The sequence below is a fragment of the Perognathus longimembris genome, chromosome 15, assembly GCF_023159225.1.
Source record: "Perognathus longimembris pacificus isolate PPM17 chromosome 15, ASM2315922v1, whole genome shotgun sequence".
NCBI classification, from domain to species: domain Eukaryota; kingdom Metazoa; phylum Chordata; class Mammalia; order Rodentia; family Heteromyidae; genus Perognathus; species Perognathus longimembris.
Window position 1 is genome coordinate 8,204,608 of NC_063175.1, and position 21,733 is coordinate 8,226,340.

General features: G+C 46.5%; 1 protein-coding gene across 2 annotated transcripts in view; it reads left to right on the plus strand.

Annotated features, from left to right (window-relative positions):
• Window positions 1-4,003: 4,003 nt before the first annotated feature.
• Mtcl1 (microtubule crosslinking factor 1) overlaps window positions 4,004-21,733 on the plus strand; it is a 120,474-nt gene continuing 102,744 nt past the window's right edge. For both annotated transcript variants that reach the window (XM_048363128.1, XM_048363127.1), the window contains exons 1-3: window positions 4,004-5,093; window positions 15,738-15,962; window positions 17,755-17,913. In XM_048363128.1, coding sequence (XP_048219085.1) covers window positions 4,047-5,093; window positions 15,738-15,962; window positions 17,755-17,913 — 1,431 coding nt within the window. In that variant the 5' untranslated portion in view covers window positions 4,004-4,046. The remainder of the gene's footprint in view (window positions 5,094-15,737; window positions 15,963-17,754; window positions 17,914-21,733) is intronic.

Consider the following 21,733-nt stretch of genomic DNA (forward strand, 5'->3'; position numbering starts at 1 on the left):
TGCAAGCAATTAAAATTACACATGGATCCCTCTCCCCCCTCTTGCTACTTGACTGGGACAGACATTCTGTTGGGAATGAGAGTGCTATAACAAGACTAACCACCAGGGGGACCCTTCAAAGATGTCTCATCTCTCTGTGCAGACCTTGTAGTTTTTAATTCTGCCAACCCCAAAGAGCACCATTTATATATGCATGCATGTATATATGTCTGCGTATGTGTGCATGCTTCTTTTAATTATAACCTTTATTAAAAGTTTAAGTAAGTTGATTTTGTTGTTGGTGGTTGAATTCAGGGCCTGGGCACACACTGTCCCTGAGCCTCTTTGTGCTCAATGCTAAGGCTCTACCACTTGAGCCACAGCACCATTTCTGGTTTTTGAATGGTTAATCAATGAGGGGATTTTTTTTCTGCCTGGGCTGGCTCGGAACTGAGATCCTCAGATCTCAATCTCCTGAGTAGCGAGGAGTACAGGATTGAGCCACCAGCGCCCAGCTTTGATTTTAATTTTACAATATTTTTTTTTCTTAGCATTTGTTAGTTGTAAAAGGTGGTTTCATTTTGACATGTCTACATATGCCTGCAGTGCACCGTGATTAGAATCACTCCCTCCATAACTGTTCACCATCTCCACTCTCCTCTTTCCCAAGCCAATCTCAGCAAGTTTCTTTGTTCCATTTCCACACCACTACATCAAGCATTTCAATCCCATTCACCCTCTCCACCCTTTCCATTCTCCTTCCTCTTCCCATTTGTATCTTCCTCACCCCCAGGACTTTTTTTTTTTATTCTTCACTTTCATTTTACTTAGTGTATACTAATTGTCCAAAGGTTTCCACAGTGGTATTTCACACATGCATATGTTGTGCTTTTCCCATCTCCTCCCACCTCTTATTATCCAACTGATTTTTTTAAGTGAGTTTCCTTCTGACATGAGCATTCCTTTTCTTAGGAATGTCCTTTACATGAAATGTAAATCATTGTGTGCCTATCAACCCCAGACAGACATTTTTCAAAAAATGGACATAATGCTGTGATGGTAGTAATAAAAATTAAGAAAACAACTCATAACAACAAAATAAAATGTATCTTAACACACAAAGCCTATGTACAAACACACTAGAAAACACACACACATACTCAGATTCTTTGAGTAGAGGCAAGTGCTGAAATGCAGAGAAGCACAATGTTGATGGCTTGGATGGCACTGGCTCTAGGATGAAATGATAAAAGATAAAAGATGCACCAAAAATCTCCAAATATGCCAGGCATGGTGGGACATGACTATAGTCTCAGCTACCTGAGAACCTGAGACACCGAGGATCTCTTGAACCTAGGAATTTGAGACCACCCTGGGCAATAGCTAAACAAGAAAGAGAGAGAATTTTTTTCAAAGGAAGGGAATGGAAAGGATGGCAAACAGCTTTGGCAGGATTTGGAGTCAGGCTTGCTTGCGGTCAATGCCTCAGCTCTTGTCACCATATCACCCTGCTCTTGGATAACAAGATCATGGACATATTTCCAAATAGGTCTTAGTGCACCAATGCTGCCTGTAGTCCCCTAGGCCTGTGCACAGATCTGCAGAAGAATGAGGAAATCTCACCCCTGGAATATGTGTGGGGTTCCAGTGCAAGGAGAGGTTGCCCAAGTGGTGGAGCAATCCACAGCCAGGAAGGGGACAGCTGGAAGTCACTATCATCCTTGACTGCAAAGTGATTTACAAGAAAGGCAGCAAGGCAGCTCAAACCTCAGAAAGTCACTCCCCACCATGCTGGAGAAGGCATCGGGGTGGAGATGGGAAGCTTCTCTCCCATCTGATGCTCCTTTCTTCAAGCCAGTCGGAAACTGCAGACGCCTGGAAAACCACTCTTGGTGGGTCATCCCCTCCCAGAAATGAGAAGGAAAGGTTGAGATGGGAACAGGGTGTAGATCTCAAGGCAAAGGGACCACTGGGCACAGCTCTGTCTGATTTTGCTGCTGTCTTGTGGAATAACCAATCTAAGGCTCATCTCTATCTTTTGGGAGCACAGCACTTCTGATTCAACTTTTCTTTGTGTGTGTGAAAAGAACATCAGTTCATGCTGTGCTTTTGAAGCCGGTGGCTAGGTAGAACCATTCTGTAGTCGCTGTCAGATGACGGAGTCTCTTTTCCTTCTCTCTGCCTGCCTCTTTCTGTTCTCCCCCGGTGGCCACTGTCCCTCATCAGGAATTACTGCCCAGCCACAACCTACGAGACTGCCTCTTCCCCTTCCCTCTTGTTTCTGGAAGAAATCTTTCTATGCAAACAAGTACCAGTCACGCTCAGAACATCCCATGTCTACCCCAACCTCCAGCACCCTACCTGCCTTTCCACTTGCTGTTCTCCCTTTACTGTCTCGGCTGTCTCGGTCCGTCAGGACATGGCAAACCTTCCCAGGCTGGGTGAAGATGCCACTGTAGCACCTTGTAATGATTACCTGCCCCCAGCCCCAATTCCAAGGCCAGAAGACAAGTTGAACCTTTTTGTTTGAGTATGACCGAACACCTGGGACCAGGCACCGGTGGCTAACGCCTGGAATCCTAGCTACTCGGGACGCTGAGATCTAGGACTGCTATGGTAGATCTAGGACTGGCTCAGGCAGACACGTCTGTAAGGTTCTTATCCTCAGCTAACCACTGAAAAGGCAGAAATGGAGCTTTGGTTCAGGTAGTACAGCACCTCCTTGAGCATTAAAGCTAAGGGACAGCGCCCCAGGCCTTGATTTCAAGCCTCATTTCTGGCACAAAAATAAACTATCCTCAACGATCTGTGCAAAGGGCTTTGAACCATGCGTTCTCACAGTTGCGGTGGCATTTGCCGGCTGGGGTTGCAGGCCTGCTCGGCGGGGACTGGCTTTGGCAACCTGGACCAGCGGCGTCACCTCGCCGTGCCCGGGTGCTCGTCTCACGGAGCGGTAGATGGATCCACACCGTCAGAAGCCCGGCGGTGCCGGCTCGTCGCGGACGCGGCACGAGTTAGTTCCCTTGCCGGCCCCAGGCTTGGCAAGCCGCGGCTTCTATTTCCGCGGCGCCCCGCCCCGGAGCTCGGAGGCCGCGGGGTGCCCGCCGCGGAGCGCCGCGCCTGGCCTCTCCGCCCGCGGCTTCCCGGCTTCTTCCCGCCCTAGTCCCGCCGGCGGCTATAGAAGCGAAGAGGGTCGCGGGCCGGGGTACCGGGGATGGTACGGGGTTCCCGCACCCAAGCCCCGCCCCCGAGCAGCCCCCGCCCAATCCCCGCCCCTCTCCCAGGCCCCGTCCCTGCAATGCCCCACCCCGCGCCCAGGACAGCGCTCCAATCGCAGGCCCCGACTCTATCTCCGCCCCACTCCTAGGCCCCGCCCCGCGCCCAGGACAGCGCCCCAATCCCAGGCCCCGCCCCTAACCCCGCCCCAGTCTCCGCCCCACTCCTAGGCCCCGCCCCACGTCCAGGACAGCGCCCCAATCCCAGGCCTTCCCCATTCTCCGCCCCACGCTCAGGTCCCGCCCCTGCCCTGGCCCCGTGCCGCGCCCAGGGCAGCGCTCCAATCCCGGGCCCCGCCCCCAGGACCCCGCCCCAATCCTAGGCCCCGCCCCCACTCAGGCCCCGCCCCTCCGCGGCCCCGGCTGGCTGGGGGCGGGGCATGCGCACCCGGCTAGCAGTTCCTTTCCCCGCGAAGCTGCGCTGACCCGAGCGAGCGGCGCTGCGGTGGGCGGGGAGCAGGACTCGGGAGTCGGGCGCGCGCCGCCAGCGCGGTCGCCAGACAAGTGCGGGTGCGCTTGGCCGCCGGCACCGAGCGAGGATCGCCGCCGGGAGCAGGGGGCCGGCTCTCGGCCGCGCGTGGAGAAGCCCAGCGGCGGTGACCTCTGCGAGGGGGAGCGGGCTCGTAGCCGCGGTGTGCGCGGGGCAGCCGGGGCACGGCGGGAGCGCGGGGCGCGGGCCGGGCGGGGCTGGGGGACCGGGATGACCGGGTGCGCGGGGAGGCTGCACGCCGCCGCCGCCGCCCCGAGCCTCCGCCGCCGCCCGAGCCGCAGCTCGCGGCCGCCGCCCGGGCCATGGAGACGCTGAACGGCCCCGCGGGCGGTGGCGCCCTGGACGCGAAGCCCCCCGGCCAGCACCACCGCCACCACCACCTCCACCCGCTGGCCGAGAGGAGGCGGCCGCACCGCGCGCCCTCGCCCGCCAGACCCTTCCTCAAGGACCTGCACACCCGGCCCCCCGCGCCCGGCTCGACCCCGCCGAGCCCCTCCCCGGGCCGAACCCCGGCGCCCGGCGCCCCGCGCTCGCCCAGCCTCGCGGGCAAGGCGCCGTCGTCGCCCGGCTCCCTGGCGGCGCCCGGCCGCCTCTCCCGGCGCGGCGGCGGCGGCGTCCCCGGCGCGAAGGACAAGCCGCCGCCGGGCGCCGGAGCCACCCGGGCGGCAGGCGGTGCCAAGGCCGCCGCGGGAATCAGGAGGGCGGCGCGCGCGGTGCCCGCCGAGCCGCCGCCTCGGGCCGGGAAGCCGCCCGGGGCCGAACCGCCTCCCCACGCCGCCAAGGGCCGCAAAGCCAAGCGCGGCTCCGGGGTGCCCCCCGCGCGCGCCCTCGGCCTCCCGCCCCCGGCCGCCCCGATCCCCGCCGTGACCCTCTCGGTGACCTCGGCGGCCGGCTCCCCGGCCCCCAGCTCGCGGATCAGCCACACGGACAGCAGCTCCGACCTCTCCGACTGCCCCTCGGAGCCCCTTTCCGATGAGCAGCGCCTGCTCCCCGCCGCCAGCAGCGACGCCGAGTCGGGCACCGGCTCCAGTGACCGGGAGCCCCCACGAGGAGCAGCCCGGGGGGCGCCGCCCGCCAGCCCCGACCTCCTCGCTGCACCCCCGGTCGCCGCCGCCGCCGCCTATCTCGGGGGCCGGAACAGCCCCAGCGGGCTCACCCCAGGGTCCCCGGGGCCGGGAGCGACCGAGGATGCGGGAGGGCGCGTGCCACCTGAGCGAGCGGTCCCCGGGATGCCCAAGGAGCCCAGCCCGGAGGAGCATCCCCGGCTCGGGCCGGTGCCGGTGGTGGTGGAGGAGGAGGAGCTGCTTCGGGAGATGGAGGAGCTGCGCTCCGAGAACGACTACCTCAAGGTGAGCGGGTGGGTGCTGGGTGGCCGATGGGACTGGAGCTTGGGGCCCGGGCTGGGGGCGCTGCCCCTGGACCTCCTATGCTCTGAACTTTCCTGCACCACATCTATTAGGTTTTGGTGACTAGAGCCATAACTCGCGCACAAAGCGAGACCTGTCGGTCCCTTCGTCTAGCCTGTCTTTGCTGATGTCATTTGCTTTCGTCAACGAGCCAGGAGAGAGATGGCTACCATCATTTGGGCTACATCAGTTGGCCCCGGGCTGGTCTCACCTGTTGGAGAGGTGTTGTTATCTCTTGCCATTCAGTTGTGGCCAGAAAGGGGCAGCCCTGTGGTGGTGCGGGCTTGCAGACTGAACTGCAGCTCCTCCCGTCATTTCAGAAAAAGCCAGGCGCCCACAGTGTCTCCCGTGGGCTCCTGCAGCACACGCAGAGGGAGGGGCCTGGGCCCTTTCAGTGTTAAAAGTTCAGGAGGGATCCGTGGAGCCTGTGGCTCGGGTTCAGGGACAACAGTGTTTCCGTGGGTGGAGAGCTTTGAAACTGTCTACCAGCCAGCCTTCCCATATCAGGAGAGGCGGTGCCAGCTCTATGGGAGGAAGGAATTGAGGCCTCTGTCACACTGATACGTCCCACAGGGTGTGCTGGCCGTGGCTTCTTAGTCCCCTTAGTCTTAATCCGACTCCATCTTTTCTCCATGGAGAAGGCCCAGTGCCACAGATCTGAGGGTTTACACTGTGTTGAGGGAGTCAAAGACAGCTGAAGTGATCGGAGAGAAAAATAAAGAGAGCTGTGCTGCGGAGGCTTTTTTTTTTTTTTTTTTTTTTTAGAATTTTATTACAATCCTCAGGTTAGCAAATAACTCCAGAGGCAATAATTTATTCCTGTACCTGCTCAAATCCTTGGGAATACCTCTCAAAGTGACTGTGTGGCCCTTTTTTATGAATGGGCTATGCCATTTGAGCTGTTTTCTCAGCAAATGACAACCTGTCTGCTTGAGGCCCAGTGTTTGACACACGGGACTGAGGATTGGCTTTTCTAAGTTGAGGGTGATAAGTATACAATTCGGGCTGGAGTCAGCACCTGAACTGTGGTACTCCTTCCTAAACCAGTCTTTTTTCAGGAGCTGCGCTAGACAGGGATGTTCGCGTGGGAAGGAGGAGAGAGTGGAGGACCGAAGTCAGAATAGGGACTTGGAGATGTTTCCAATAGTGCATCTCTTATGTAAGATACAGCAGAGTGAAATTCCAAGGGGTCCAAGAGAAAAGGCGACTGTGTGGGACTCTTTCTGGCAAGTAGCATTCTGGAAGGTCTGCCAGGGTGAGAGGTCAGGTTGGGTTTTTGAAGCATAACCCTGACCTAACAGTATTTGTGATCAAACAATGATGCGTCCAAAGTAGCACTGCCCAGCAACAAAAAATGGGGTCTCTTGAAAGAAAATATATTTATTTTTATTGCCTGGATCTTAACGAAGGCCATCATTTTAAAATTCATTGTTGGGTTTTATCCTTCATTTATTGGTTTTATCCTTTATGTATTCATTTGCTTGTCTCGTTAGATTCCCAGTGAATAAACAGCTGTCTGACCCTGACCTTTCATTGGCTCCTCGCAAGAACATAAGAACACTCCCCCCCCCACCCCACTCCACCCCAATCCCTCACAGAGCCTTGAACACGATAGAATGGAGCTCTATCTCATGCCTGCCCCCAGCTCCCATTGTTAGGTTTGTTACAACTCCAGTTCCACAGATAAGGATACTGAGAACCCAAAACTTGAGGGACTTGCCCAAGGTCACCTAGCAATGAGTGACACCCTTTGTGTTTGCCTCCAGAACCTCTGTTCTGTTCAGCACACCAGGAGACATTCCTGTTTCTTGAAAGGCTGCTTTTCTGTGTACCCTGCCTCTGAGCTATTTTATTAGCTCTGTGTGTTCTGTTTCATTTTCCTAGGGGACTCTTGTTTTCTTTTCAGGTGAAAGGGCTGTAACCAACTTCTCTCCACGAAATCCCACAGGCAAGGTTTAATTTGCGGGAAATGTTCACTTGCCATTTCCTGTGGAGAAGGTGTTATGACCATCTGTTTGCTGGGCCTGAGTCCATTCTGTGCCCTTTCCATCAACAGCCTGAGAATTGGGTAGAAGGGTCCAAATGAGAGGAGGAAAAAAGAATAATTGCATGTATGTGTGTGTTAGGTACATGCTTGGTCCTTCACAAACCGAAAATACAAGTAGCTCAATTTGGGAAAGAAACACAAGAGGCCACGTAGACTTCTGTAGGGTTGTCAGCCCTGTGGTGCATGATCAGATGCAAACAGCAGCGACCTCAGGGGACCTAGGCTAGTCTGCCTTTCTTTGTGTGGGGTATGCACATTATAAACCTAGCTTTGCCTTTTGTTTTCTATGATGCTTTGGGAAACTTTTTTTTTTTTAAAGATGGTAGATAAAAGTACATCTTTGACCTACTAGTTTTTTTAGGGAATGTTGCACAGAACTCTCAAGATCAGATACGGCATCCATCTGTTCAAATGTTATCCAACAAGGAGATGCTTGGCCCAGAAATTTTACTTGGCTTTGCTCTGGAGGGTTGTGACCGTATGTAGCATTACATTCTTCCCTTGAACCTGGATTGTTACCAGTGCTGTGCCACGATTTCAGAGCTCAAATGACCCTTGTCATCATACAGGAAAACAAGGCCTATCACCCTAGGAGGATGTCTTATGAATCAGGAAATTCAAGTGTGATTCTGCTGGTTTTTAGTATGCCTTCTCTGGTGCTGTGTGGACCCTGTTTTCTGTCCCTGCATCAAAGGGGACTGGGGTGACCAGATGAAAAACACACAACTTAGTCTAGGTGGCTGGTTTTTGCATGAAGCACAGACGGAAATGTGCTTGGATTTTCTTTTGACCTCTGATGAACTGGAAGATATCTGCAGGTATTCAAAATGTAAGGTAAGCAGCCAAGTTAAGTTATCTCCAGTCCTTTGCTTCTTTCCCAGATAACCCCAGGCATGCTTTTTAATAGGAAACCTGACTTCTGCAAAAGCCTGATGTGTTTCTACCCTGCCAGGATGCTACATGTTTTGCTTGAGTGCTCTAAGACAATCAGACAAACCACAGTGCTCATTGTCAACAAATTAATTACGTCTTCTGGCTTTCAGGAGAATGTCATCACTTTGAGTTTATTGTCTTATTTCGAAGATACTCTAAGCAGCCTTACACACACTCATAACCTACCCCCACTAGACCCTTTCCACACTACTGTTCTTCAGGGCAGATCCGAGTTGGGGTGGGAAGGGCTATTTCTTTTGCTCCACTTTCTCACTTATTTCATAAGAAGTGTCTTTAGTTTAAAGAAAACAAATGTAGATGGCATTGGCTTCTTTGGAGGGGTGATTTCCTAAGGTGGATGGTTGAGGTTTTGGTCTTATGGGAGGTACTGAGAAGAATTGAACCTTGGCCTCAAGCGTGCCAAGTGCATTCTGTACCACTGAGTTACAGCCCCCAGGATTGTGCTTTTATAGATCAAAATATCTGCCCAGTGATCTGGCCTTGCCATCCTGTTTGTCACTTGGGGCAGTTGTTTAAGAGTTTCTGGCTCTGATAGGGTTGTTACATTTGGTTGAGTAAGATGCCAGGCACTCAGCATTGTGGAAAGAAGGACACTTGTGGGCAGGAAGAAGCAGCTCTCAGCAGCTGAGGTCTTTCAGCTCCTCCCTGTCCCTTCGCTTTCCTTTTCTTTTGGAAGGATTAGCATGCACAATGTTCCTTATTCTTCTCGATATGCTACTTTCCACACCCATTCTTTATGCAGCCTGTGAAAGCAGCACTGTCTTCATGATAGGTGGCAAGATGGGGTGATGAGGCCCACATCCCCTCCCTCCGTACTTGATGAACAATGGCTGCAGCCCCTTGCCTCCTTAGCTCCAGCTGGGCCTGGAAGGAACATTGCCATATTGTCCCGAGGGAAATGAGGTGGATGATTTGGATGTGACAAATGATAATAGTTTGTGCCTGCAACTCCCAAAAGATGCAACGATTGCAACAGTAGCTAGAAAACTGCTTCTGGTGTTCAGATTGGGTTTATTGAAAGAAGAATTATTAAAATAGAAATTGTGATTGGTTTGGGGCTAAAAGCGTGATAATCATTAGTATGATCAAGTTTTGATCACTTATACCAAGATATCATGAATTTGGTCCTTTGTATTTGTGGATAGAACAGTCCTAGAGGTTTTGATTGAAACATTTAATTCTGGTTCTTTTAATCTTGGTTTGTTCAGTTGTCTGCATAGTAGCTCACTGTTTCTTGGGCTTGATGAAGTCACAAGGCTTTGTTGTCTGTAGGAAAAAGAGAATAGTTGGATAGCATCATGCCACTTCCAGGAATCCATTTTATATAAAATATTTGAGATGTATAATTAAAACTAGACCAGCTTGTAGCAAGACAACGATGTAACATTTAAATATACCACGGACTTGATATTAATTCAATATAGAGGTGTTAAAGAGAGCTTTCTTATTAATTTGTGTGTAATAAGAAAACAGAAATTTCCACTTTTATTTACTGTCTCTAAAATCTCTAAATTATATCTGCTAGAAACACTATGTACTGCCTCATTTGATTTTCTTAAACATTGGAATGGCAGACATCTTCAGGGGTCTAGAATACAGTGTTTTCTAAATTAGAGCATGTCCTCAGAAAATTAATGTAATGTTAGCTTGAAAATCACTATTCATCATGACCCTAATCTGAATAATAATAGTTTTTGCTATTTGAGTGACTGCTGCCAGCTTGTATGGTTTGTAATTTGCTTCCCTGTGATTTCCTCTCAGCGAACCTGAAAATTGCTTTTTCTAGATGCCACAGCAAGAGAGGAAACAGTCCTGGTCCTACCTCTGTACCAGACACGTGGGTGGGAAGCTATTTGAACTTTGTAATTCTCAAGGTCCCTTCTTTTTTTTTTGGCATGGTGCCGTGAGCTCAGGGCTTCCCACTTACCAGGCAGACATACTGTCACTTGACTCATGCCTCCATGGGTCTGGCTAGTTTGAAATAAGGTCTTCCTTTTTTCCTAGGCTAGTTTGGATTGAGATCGTCCTATTTATACTTCCTGCTGTAGCTGGGATGACAGACAGACCTAGCCTTTTCTGCTGGCTTGGGCTAGCCTAGTGCTGTGATCCTCCCCATCTATGAGCTTCTTGCATAGCTGGGGTTATACCTGTGAATTACTGGTGCCCTGCCCAAGGCCCTTACTTTTGAGATGAGCATATTCATATCTTTATGGCAGTGTTTTTCTTGGGACCACTTGCTCTAATGGATACACTTGTATGATGACAATTGTCAGTTTGTAAATGCTAGGCTGATTTTATTAGTTCACATGGATAGTGAGCTTTTAAAAGTACAATTGAAGATCATCATCATTTCATCTATCCCAGTTCTAGCAAAGCCTTTGTAGTATTAACTGTAAAGTGTGTGTGAGTTTAGAAGCAGACTGCTGTGTTTGGCTGCCTTGTGTCTTTTTTGTTCTAAGGCTTTTGGGCACATTAACCAGTCTCAGTTTGGTTTCCTTTTCTTAAAAGGAATAATATACTCCTGACAGCATTATTATGAAGGTAAAGTGTTTAACGAAGAATATTTTGTTTTAGAAATCGAGATAAAATTTGAGTTATAAAAAGCAGCAATTCACATACAAGCAATTATTGTTCTTTCTAATTTTTTCAGTGAACTAATGTTGGTGATTTTTTTTTTTTTTTTGCTAGTCCTTGGCCTTGAAATCAGGGCCTGGGCACTGTCCCTGGCTTCTTTTTGCTCAAGGCTAGCACTCTACTACTTGAGCCACAGCACCACCTCTGGCTTTTTCTGTTTATGTGGTGCTGAGAAATCAAACGCAGGACTTCATGCATGCTAGACAAGTACTCTACCACTAAGCCATATTACCAGCCCTGATTTTTTGTATTCATGCCAAAGGATAATATTTTGACATATGGGATGCTCAATGATTGGAGTGTGGATATGTCTGGTCCTTAAAAGCTTTTTTTTTTTTAAAAAAAAAAAACCCAATGATAATCATTTACATGTCTGCATTCCAAATTTGCTATTTAACAACAGCATCCTGCATCTTCTTAAAGTGTGAATAGCATTTATGATTTTTTTTTTTTAAGTTCTGGGGTTTGAACTTAGGGGCTTGAGCTCACTTGGCTTGTTTAGCTAGAGCTCTACCACATGAGCCAGGCTACCAGTGCTGACTTTTGCTGGTAATTGGAGACAGGATCACAGTCCTTTCTGTCTGGGCTGGCTTTAAACTGTAATCCTTCAGATCATAGCCTCCTCAGTAGCTAGGATCACAGGTATAAGCCACCTGCAGCTCACGCATGACTGATTTTTATAGATACTTTGCAGAATGAAAATCCATTGCAATGTCTCCCATGAACAAAAGAGTCAGAATCACTGTGTATTTGTATGCGTACATACCTATTGATCTAGAAGTGTACATATGATGACTATATTGATTACTGCTTGTATTAAACTACTTTAAAAAAGATTAGTTACCCAGTGAAACAATTATCTCCTAATTGTCCTGAGAAGTGTTTCAAATTAGGCTCTTTCTCAAAGTCTGGTATATAAGACCTTGAGATATGGATAACCTAGATTTTTGAAGATTCAGAGCTCCCTTTCTGCTCTCTATCAAGAATGACAACAATAAGCCCATCTTAAAGATGTTGGTCTGCTGGTGGGGTACAGTCCCTGACATCAGAGCCGCAATGGGGGTCCGGCATCTGGAACACATCGTCTTTCGTGAGGCGCAGCAGGCATTTTCTTGACAGCCCTGGGTCTTCTGTCTTCTGCAGAACCTGGCCCGTCCATTCCACTCACAGGAATTCAGTGGTCCAGCTGTAGGTTGGATGCAGAGGCTCCCCTATCCAGAAGGTTTTCCTTCCAGGAACAAGATTTACAGGGAAAGTGCTCCGGGCAGGAAATAAAAATGAAACTTGGTTATACTTCACAGCCTTTTCATTGCTGCGATTTCCTTTTCTTAAGATACATCTAGAACAGCTTGTATTTTTCATGACATTTTCAACCATGGACATTTCTATGAGGACCAGAGAAGAGAAACCCTTTCATCTGAGCACCAGGAGGTTAATGAAGGTTTATTCTTCAGCCTGTGCTGCCTCTGGTAGTCCACAGAAATGCTTTGTTTGCTTGGGAGAATCCTTCATTGGGCCAGGAGAGTCTCTTGATGTGGGTAGTGTGGACACAAGAGAAAGCCATAAGCTGCAACTGGGAGGCAATGAGCTGCCTGTTTGTGTGTTTTCAAAAAGACCACTGCATGCGGCTTCCTGCATTTTGTGCCAATCCATAGTTTTCCATGATCCCCACTTCATTTGTTCTATTTCCTTGGTCTTACCCAGGATAAACTCATTTTCAAGGCATTAATGTCTGGTCTACTTAAGAGTTCGAAACTTCTGTATCTTATGTACAAATGCAGAATTTGGGAGGGCAGTGAGAATCCAGGAACAAATGGAATGCAGGACAAGAGTTGACAAGCAGGGTAGGAGAACTTTTTTTCTGATGTTTAAGGGAAGAGATTTTTTTTTTCTTCCTGCCCAAGAAAGAATTTGAGCCTTGAAAGAAGGCTCTCCATTTGAAAGGGGCCTCAAAGACAAATCCAATGGAGTCCTCTCAGAGTGAAGTTTTATGGTACTGGGCTTCTTGCATATTCCTTCCCCTGGGCTTTGCAATTATTGCTTGATGGCTTATATGTGTGCTGCCCTGGCTCTTTTCATTGGTTGAACAGACACCTAGGGCATTATGGGAAGAAGCTTTTGAGCAGGAGCCTGAGGCACTTTGGGAATAGAAGTGCCTTGGTGGGCCACATGTTATCTGCTGTGTGTAATGTCTGCCACCTTTTATCCCTGTCTATTGAACAGTTCCCTTTTCTCTCATTTTGGCCAAGGGCCATTTGGTTTTTATGTCATTGTTTGTGGGTCACACAAAACTATCAAGACAAGCATATGGGGCTGCTGTTGAGAAGAAGCCTACATGTCTATCCATCATGTACCAAATAATTTTTCAGGCATTTTATGGTTGGCCAGACATTCCCCATGCCAGATTAGGATGTCCAAGTTTTGGAGAGAGTCTTTCTCTTTTGTTTCTATGTCTCTTACCTGTCCTGAGGTTTGAACTCAGGGCCTTGGGCTTGCTAGGCAGGTGTTCTACCACTTAAGCCATGTCCTACTTCAAAAGTTTTCTTCTTGAAACTCAATATTAACTGAACAAACTAAAACAGGGTTTGTGTGCTATTCTGGAGGCATTTGGATATTCAGTTTTTGAGCCATGCAGGAAAATTTCTAGAATGCTTTCCTTCATTTCCTTCCTTCCAAACGATTTCTGGTTGAAGTCTTTTGGATTACTTCAGTACAGTGTATTTTCTATATACTGCAGATAAATCTCTGTGTTTGGGAAGTGGTTTCCATAATTAGGCTGCAGAGCTGGAGCTCAGCAGTGCTGTGGTTCAGCCTCATTTTAGTCATCTCTGGGATTTGGTCTTTTTAAACGTGGAGTGTTGTCCTGGTGTATTCCTTCTACAAATGTGTTTTGAAAGTCTGAAGGACAGTCTGACCAGGTCTTTCAACGATTTCAAGTCTTTCAGATGAGATTAGGCACGTTCAGGGTGGTATGGCCGTAGACAGATTTCAAGTCTTTCAAAGCTCACCTTTTAGGATAGATGACAAGTAACTAGGGGGAAAAAAGAAGAAACAATATGATGGCGGTAGAGGTGAGAGGCTAACCAAAGGGAGGCCTTAGCAGTGTGCCTTCTATGTCATGTGAGGCCTTGAGCTCCCTTGAGATCTAGGGGAGAGCATTTCTAGGAGAGGGAATAGCAGATGAAGTCTCTCGGCCCCACTGGCAAATCTAGACCTAGTGAGCTGAGTGTGCCTGAGTGGGAAGAAAGGAAAAAAAAAAAAAAGCCGTGGAGGGCGTGGTATGGGTGGGCCGATCTGATTTACATATGAAAGAGTGATTCCTGGGAGGAGCCTGTGGGAGCAGTAGGGGGTGGGCGGGAAGCTGGGGGCCAGGCCTGGGTTCTTGGTCGGGGGTCAGTGCAGGAGTGGGGAGGAGAGAGCTTTGGTTGCCGCTGTGGAACCCAGGGAAGTTGGGGAGCTGTGGGCGAGGCTTGGGGTTCTCTTGTCAAAAGTCAAGTTCACTTTAGAGATTTTAATTGGCTCTATTTACAGTTCTAAAATTAGGCATATTTGATAAAATAGGATTAGTGTTCCTTGGGCCGAATGGAGAAGATCTGATTTTCTAGATGAAGACTAGAGAGAGTGGAAAAAGAAAAAAGAACCCTGAGGCCATGTGTGGTTTCTAAAGTACTCACCTTGGGATGGGCTTAGGGACCTAATAATGGAGGAGCTAGTTCACCTCCACGGCAGCCTCAACCCCACTTCCTTCCTTCAAGGGTTAAAGCTGAGGGAATTCCTTGTCTTGCCTTTGAAACTGACCAGTTCCAGTTACCCCTTTCATGATTACACCTTACAACTTGCTCTTGGTTTGGTGACTTGGAGCTCTAGCGTGAATGACTTCATTTTGAAACTCAGGGGAGCTTAGATCAAGACAATGGAGCCTACCATCCTTTATTTACTGTCATATTTGAGTGACTACTTTTAAGAAATATATCCTCATTTTTTTATCTGTAAGTTGTACAAAGGAGTTTCAACTCAATATGTCAATTTATAAGTATAATATATCTTGATCAAAGTCATTCCCAGAGTGCCGTCTTTGTGATGACAAAGAAAGGAGATGTGGAAAGGAAGAACAGGGGCAAGCCCAATGTGTAACAGTCAATGCTGAGTTTGGTATTGTGGGATGAAATCTCCATTTATCTGTCTGTCTGTTTGTCTGTCCGTCTATCCATCTATCTATCCATTCATGCATCCATCTATCCATCCATCCATTTTTGTGGCAGCACTGGGGCTTGACTCTCCTGGCTGCTATCCCTGAGTTTTTTTCTCTCTAGGATAACACTCTACCACTTGAGCCACAGTTTCACTTTCAGTATTTTGTATTCTTATTTTTGATGGTTAACTGGGGATAAGAATCTCACAGATTTTCCTCTCCAGGCTTGCTTCAAAATGAAGTCCTCATATTTCAGCCTCATGGGTAGTTAAGATTGTAGGCGTAAGCCACCAGCACCAGCTAGAACAAACATTTTAGAGACATATGCAGGGGTGCTGTAATTCCAGAGCAATTACCAGTTATTATCCTACTAGTTTATGTCCTTTGAAGGCTGGGCGTGTCTGACTCATCTTAGTACCTAAATTGTGCCTTAGAGATACAGGTTTAGGTCAATGGTAGATTTTAATCTATAGGCTTAATTATCTGTAGAGTGGATTGCATTTATGATTATGTAAGGAAATACTGAGTGTGGAATAAATCCAATGAAGCTGTTACAATGCATCCAGGCTACTTTTTAGCTTCTGAGTCCAGGAGACTCCAAGAGAAGAGGTCCCTGCAAAGCACCTGATTGGCCATGAGCTGATGGTTAGGGTCCCGAAATTTGGTGTTTAATGTTGAAGAGGGTGATGTGTGGAGGAGAGGGACACCATCCTTTTTGGTCTGGTTTGACTCATGAGCCTGCCCTGTCTGGTTTTCCTAGGATGAGCTGGATGAACTCCGAGCTGAGATGGAAGAGATGAGAGACAGCTACTTAGAGGAAGATGTTTACCAACTGCAGGAGCTCCGGCGAGAGCTGGACCGTGCTAACAAGAACTGCCGAATCCTACAGTACCGGCTCAGGAAAGCTGAGCAGAAAAGCCTGAAAGTGGCAGAAACAGGGCAGGTGGATGGTGAGCTCATCAGAAGCCTAGAGCAAGACTTGAAGGTGAGTGAGAAGGGTTGATGGCCTGGGCGTCCTAGGGGTAAGGGGTTAGCTATATGAAGAGGGAACTCCAGAATTCTCAAATGTTTCTTTTTTTTGGCACATGGAGGTACAGGGTATGGACCCAGGCCTCCCTTATGCCAGGCAAGCACCCTACCACCGGGCCACATACTCCTAGCCTCCTGGGACACACACATTCTTGATATTTTACTGCTATGTCAGTCTCTACCGATTTCAGTACCAACACTCTTTATTGACTTTATGGCACAAAGAGTATATCTAGTTATATAACTTGAATGGCATAAGGTTTAAATCTATCATAAAATTATCTCGACTAAACCTTTAAAAATTATTATAATGGAAAAAAGAATTAATACCTGCCATTTACTCTGACAATCTGGATTGAAATTGTGCAGATATTCCTAGAGATCTGAAATAAGTTAAAAAATTTCCATTTGTTATCAAGTTGAGTCAAGGACTGTTCTTAAAAGTTACCATCTCCCTAACATCTTCATGGTTATTGAGGTTTTTAGGATGCAGAAAATCTGACATTCTCATAACATGAGGGATACTTGTATAGTGGTGACCTAACTTAAAGAAAACTACTTTGTAACTAATAATCTAAGTTTATAACTAATGACCTAAGAACCACTGGCAGAAATGAGGTGAAGAAATCCCAGACTTTATACTGTTGCTCACTGTCATGACCTGATCACCAAATCATTTATCTAGAGATGAATTATGCATAATGTCCTCCTTATTATGAAAGTACTTGTGCAGTCTCATCTAGCTTTCACTATAACCGGAAAAGAATCTTTGTAATTCTATCAAAGTTATAAACAGCTAAGAAAATGTCATTCAGTGCAAGAAAGGGTGATTTATATTTTAGTTACAAAGTCTTTTCTCATTTGCTTTTAGAAAGTAAAGATGTAGCATTGCTTTGAACATTTGAGCATTTAAACCATACAAGCACCACAGTAGACAACTTAAAATTTGGGTATGTTAAACATCTGCTACATGTAGAATTTATAATTAATATTGCTATTTTTAGCTAGGCAAGTTTAAAACAGAAATATTGACTTGTTCATTATTATTATTTATAATTTATCTTATAAATCATGTGAATAATTGGCATTCTCAATGCTATTCTATGAGGAAATTGGGCTATACAGAGTTGCCTTTGAATCCAGATGAAAGTATGAGTCATAGTCTCCCTCACAATATTGATTTTATGATTCTTTCTCTCTCTCTTTCTCTTTCTTTCTTTCTTTCTTTCTTTTGCTTTTCTTCCTTCCCTTCCTCTTCCCTCTCTTTCTCTTTCCCTCTCCTTTTCTTTACCCCTCCCTCCCTGCTTGCCTGCCTACCTGAACTCAGGGCCTAGGTGCTGCCCCTGAGCTTTTGTGCTCAAGGATAACACTCTTATGACTTGAGCTACACTTTTTCCTTGTGGTGGTTAATTGGAAGTAGGAGTCTCTTGGATTTGTCTTCCTGGGCTGACTTCAGTACAGGACCCTCAGATCTCAGCCTCCTTGAGTAACTAGGATTTTAGGCCTGAGCATCCAGTGCTCGGTTGATTTCTTGTTTTAAACTACCAATTGACTATCCCTTATCTGACATGATTCAGATTTTGATCACAGATGCTTCACCTGTAATACCTCTCCCATTAAATACAAGTCTGTTGAATATATCTGGAATCTTTTGTTATTTGTTGTACTACCATATTACTTGATGATTCTGCCTCTGGTGTGGTCTGAACACTTCAATCTCTTGATGTTTATCTCTGTGGCTGATGCAGGTAGCCAAAGATGTGTCTGTCAGATTGCACCATGAACTTGAGACTGTGGAGGAAAAGCGTACTAAAGCTGAAGATGAAAATGAAACTCTCCGGCAACAGATGATTGAAGTGGAAATATCCAGACAGGCCCTCCAAAATGAGCTAGAGAAGCTGAAAGAGGTAATGTGGAAATGCGTGGCCTTTCCTCCTGTGTGAATTGTTAGAAATTCGGGACTCCATGGTCTCATTCTTGCGTGGCTAGAAAGCAGAGATCAACCAATGATGGAAGGCATGTTCGTTTGGCTCAGGAGTTAAGAGTGGTTTTTCTAACCAGGCACCAGTGGTTCATGTCTATAATCCTAGCTACTTAGGAAGCTGATACGATTAAAAGCCAGCCTAGGCAGGGAGAAGGTATGAGACTTTTATCTCCAGTTAACCACTAAAAAGCCAGAAGTAGGGTTGGGGATATGGCCTAGTGGCAAGAGTGCTTGCCTTGTATACATGAGGCCCTGGGTTCAATTCCCCAGCACCACATATACAGAAAACGGCCAGAAGTGGCGCTGTGGCTCAAGTGGCAGAGTGCTAGCCTTGAGCAAAAAGAAGCCAGGGACAGTGCTCAGACCCTGAGTCCAAGCCCCAGGACTGACCAAAAAAAAATAAAATAAAATTTAAAAAGAAAGCCAGAAGTAGAGCCTGTGATTCAAGTGGTAGAGCACTAGCCTTGAGTGAAAAAGGTAAGGGATAGTGTCTAGTCCCTGAATTCAGGCCTTAATACCAGCACACACACAAAAAGAATGGTTTCTATTTTTTCCTAATATTGTCAAAGAAATGAATAAAAAATCCACACATAACAAATACCCCAAAGGCAAAGAAGACTTTGGAACAAAGATCATGTATTGTTTGTAAAACCTAAAGTATTTACTGTCTAGCCTTTTATAGAAAAGCCTGGTCTAAGTCTGTTACTTAAAATTTCCATTCAGATTAGGTGGCCGTTAATTCCTTTCATGTGCCCAAATTGGATGCATTATTACTAGAGTACAGAATTAAGCAGTAGCTTTTATTTTCTTGAATCTTCTTGTCCAAAGATTTGTGAAGTGTGTTCTGTAAATAGGTAATATATGCTATCTATATATATCATTCAGCCAATATGATTTAAATATAGATATTTTTACATTTCAGGGAGTGATTATCCTTGTAAAATATGGTCTAGGAAAAAATATGTTTCATTTGCATACAGCAGTGTAAATCCTGATTTACTTTTGACTTCCATTATGTGATTAAAGCTGAGTGGTTTCTTGGAAAACATCCTGCATGTTGATGGGATTTAAAGCCCTTGGTGAAGGCTTTAGGATGTTGGTGTAGTACTTGCTGATGGCCTCACTTAGCAGGTCACTTTTGATATTTGGATCCATTTCCTGAATCACCCAGTCATTCTCCTATCTGTCTTAACATGCACTCTCATACTTGGTTCAGGCTTGGTCCTAGGCTCTGTGGTGGGAAATGCCATTTGTTTCCTTTCCTTGTCTTTAGTCCATTCCTCTTGTCAGTGAAGTTCCACTGGCGTGCTATTTCCCCAGGACAAGGTTTGGCTTCACTCTGAGGTTACTGTGTTTGGAACAGTGCTCCATACATGTCATGTGAAGCAATGAGCAAAGGAATGGATAACAAACGGAGAGCTGTGGTGAGCACAGCTTGCTTGCTGGTAGTACGGAGCCTACTTTTGTTGCAGGAGGCAACACCCCCTTTTTTTTTTTTTTGGCCAGTCGTGGGCCTTGGACTCAGGGCCTGAGCACTGTCCCTGGCTTCTTCCCGCTCAAGGCTAGCACTCTGCCACTTGAGCCACAGCGCCTCTTCTGGCCGTTTTCTGTATACGTGGTGCTGGGGAATCGAACCTAGGGCCTCGTGTATCCGAGGCAGGCACTCTTGCCACTAGGCTACATCCCCAGCCCCAAGCAACACCCCTTAACTTCCTTAGTGATCTGTCCCCAGGACTAGGGAGTTGGTGGCCCTTTTTGTATTCCCACATACAGTTTCTGGTACTTCCTCTATCCTTTCCTTTGTTTAAGTTTGCTTCAGAGTATGCCATATGATTTCCACCTTGTGGACAGAGAAAGTAATACGGGAGAATGTTTGATAAAATTGATATGTGTATATGTTTTAATGTTCATATATAATTACACACACACACACACACAGACACACACACACACACAGAGTGATTCCTTGGTAAACTCAGAAGATTGGCTCGAGGACCCACAGACACTAAAATCTATAGTGCTGAGACCTGTATATAAAGTGATGTGATATAACCTGTGTGTATTCACTTGAAACATTTATATATAAGATCCATTTAGGGGGGTGGGAATATGGCCTAGTGGCAAGAGTGCTTGCCTCCTACACATGAAGCTCTCGGTTCGATTCCCCAGCACCATATATATGGAAAACGGCCAGAAGGGGCACTGTGGCTCAGGTGGCAGAGTGCTAGCCTTGAGCGGGAAGAAGCCAGGGATGGTGCTCAGGCCCTGAGTCCAAGGCCCAGGACTGGCCAAAAAAAAAAAAAAAAAAAAAAAAAGATCCATTTAAACAGGTTACTCATAACTCATTACTCTGGATTACTCATAATACCTAGTACAATGTAAGTGCTGTGTAAATAGTTGTTACATTGTTTAGGGGGCAACAGTAAGAAAAATAGCCTGCACATGTTCACTACCGCCACAGTATTTTTTCCTGCAATATTTTTTATCTATAGTTGATTGAATTTTGGGGTGAGAAACCTAAGGATACAGAGGGCTGACTGAATACAGTACTTTAGGCAAGCATACATTTAGGTGGCTTTGTAGAGGACTCCCTCTCTCTTGGGAGGAAGAGTCTTCTGCTGCTGCTCTGGACTTTGAAAGCAGGGCCACGGTGAGGTAGGCATCTACAGTGGCTCACTCTGTGCTTTGGCTTTGGCTTTTCTGCAGCTGTAGTCTTAGGAGTTTCCTTTCTCATTGATACATAAAACATAAAACATGGGTTGTACCTGAAAACATAGTAAGTTTCAAAAGCCAGACATCCCATGTGTAGGCATAACCATGTGAACATTTATAAGACAAAGGCAAGTGGCCCTGAAGTGAATTGGCAAATTCATATCACAGAAACCAGATGAGTTGTTTCTAGGGGCTGAGGAGAGGGAAACCTACTCTCCAGGGAATAAGGGTTTGGGGTTTCCTCTGAGGTGATGAAAGTGGTTTGGAACAGGTAGCAATCCTGGTTGTACCAAGTTGTAAATGTACTAAATGCTTTTAAATGGTACACTTGAAAATGGTTAATTTTATTTGCGAATTTTGACTACCATTAAAAATGTTTTTCTAACTGGGCACCAGTGACTTATGCCTATAATCCTAGCTACTCAGGAGGCTGACATCTAAGATCTCTGCTCAAAGCCAGCCTGGGCAGGAAAGCCTATGAGACTCTTATCTCCACATAACTACCAAAAATGCTGGAAGTGAAGCTGGGGCTTAACTGGTCTTGAGCACAAAAGCTCAGGGACTGTACCAGGCAGTTCAAACCGCAGGACCACCACACATAAGTTTTTCTCTGTTCTATTCATTCACTATTTCTACCCATAGCTGTCTCAAAGGCATATTTGAAGGGTGGCAGAATGTATTAACGTATGCATCAAATATGATGTTAATACTTCTTTTGTACTTAGTAAGTGGTTAGGTTTTATAAATGGTTATGTGCTTGAATGGTAGAAGTTTAGGATGGCTTATATAAATCCATTAGATTGAAAATCTTAAAGTTTTAATTGCAACCCACACTAAGATATATATTTTATATCATCACTCAGTATACAGATATCAATAAAGTTTTTTTCAAAGTAATGCTTATCTATTGTTCATTATATGCTAGTATTTTCAGTTTTATTTTGATTTATGGAATATCAGCAGATTGCTCCAACTTGTAAAAAATATATGGGATTGTTTGTTAATTGTGTGGTTTAAATTTTCTGTAGCCT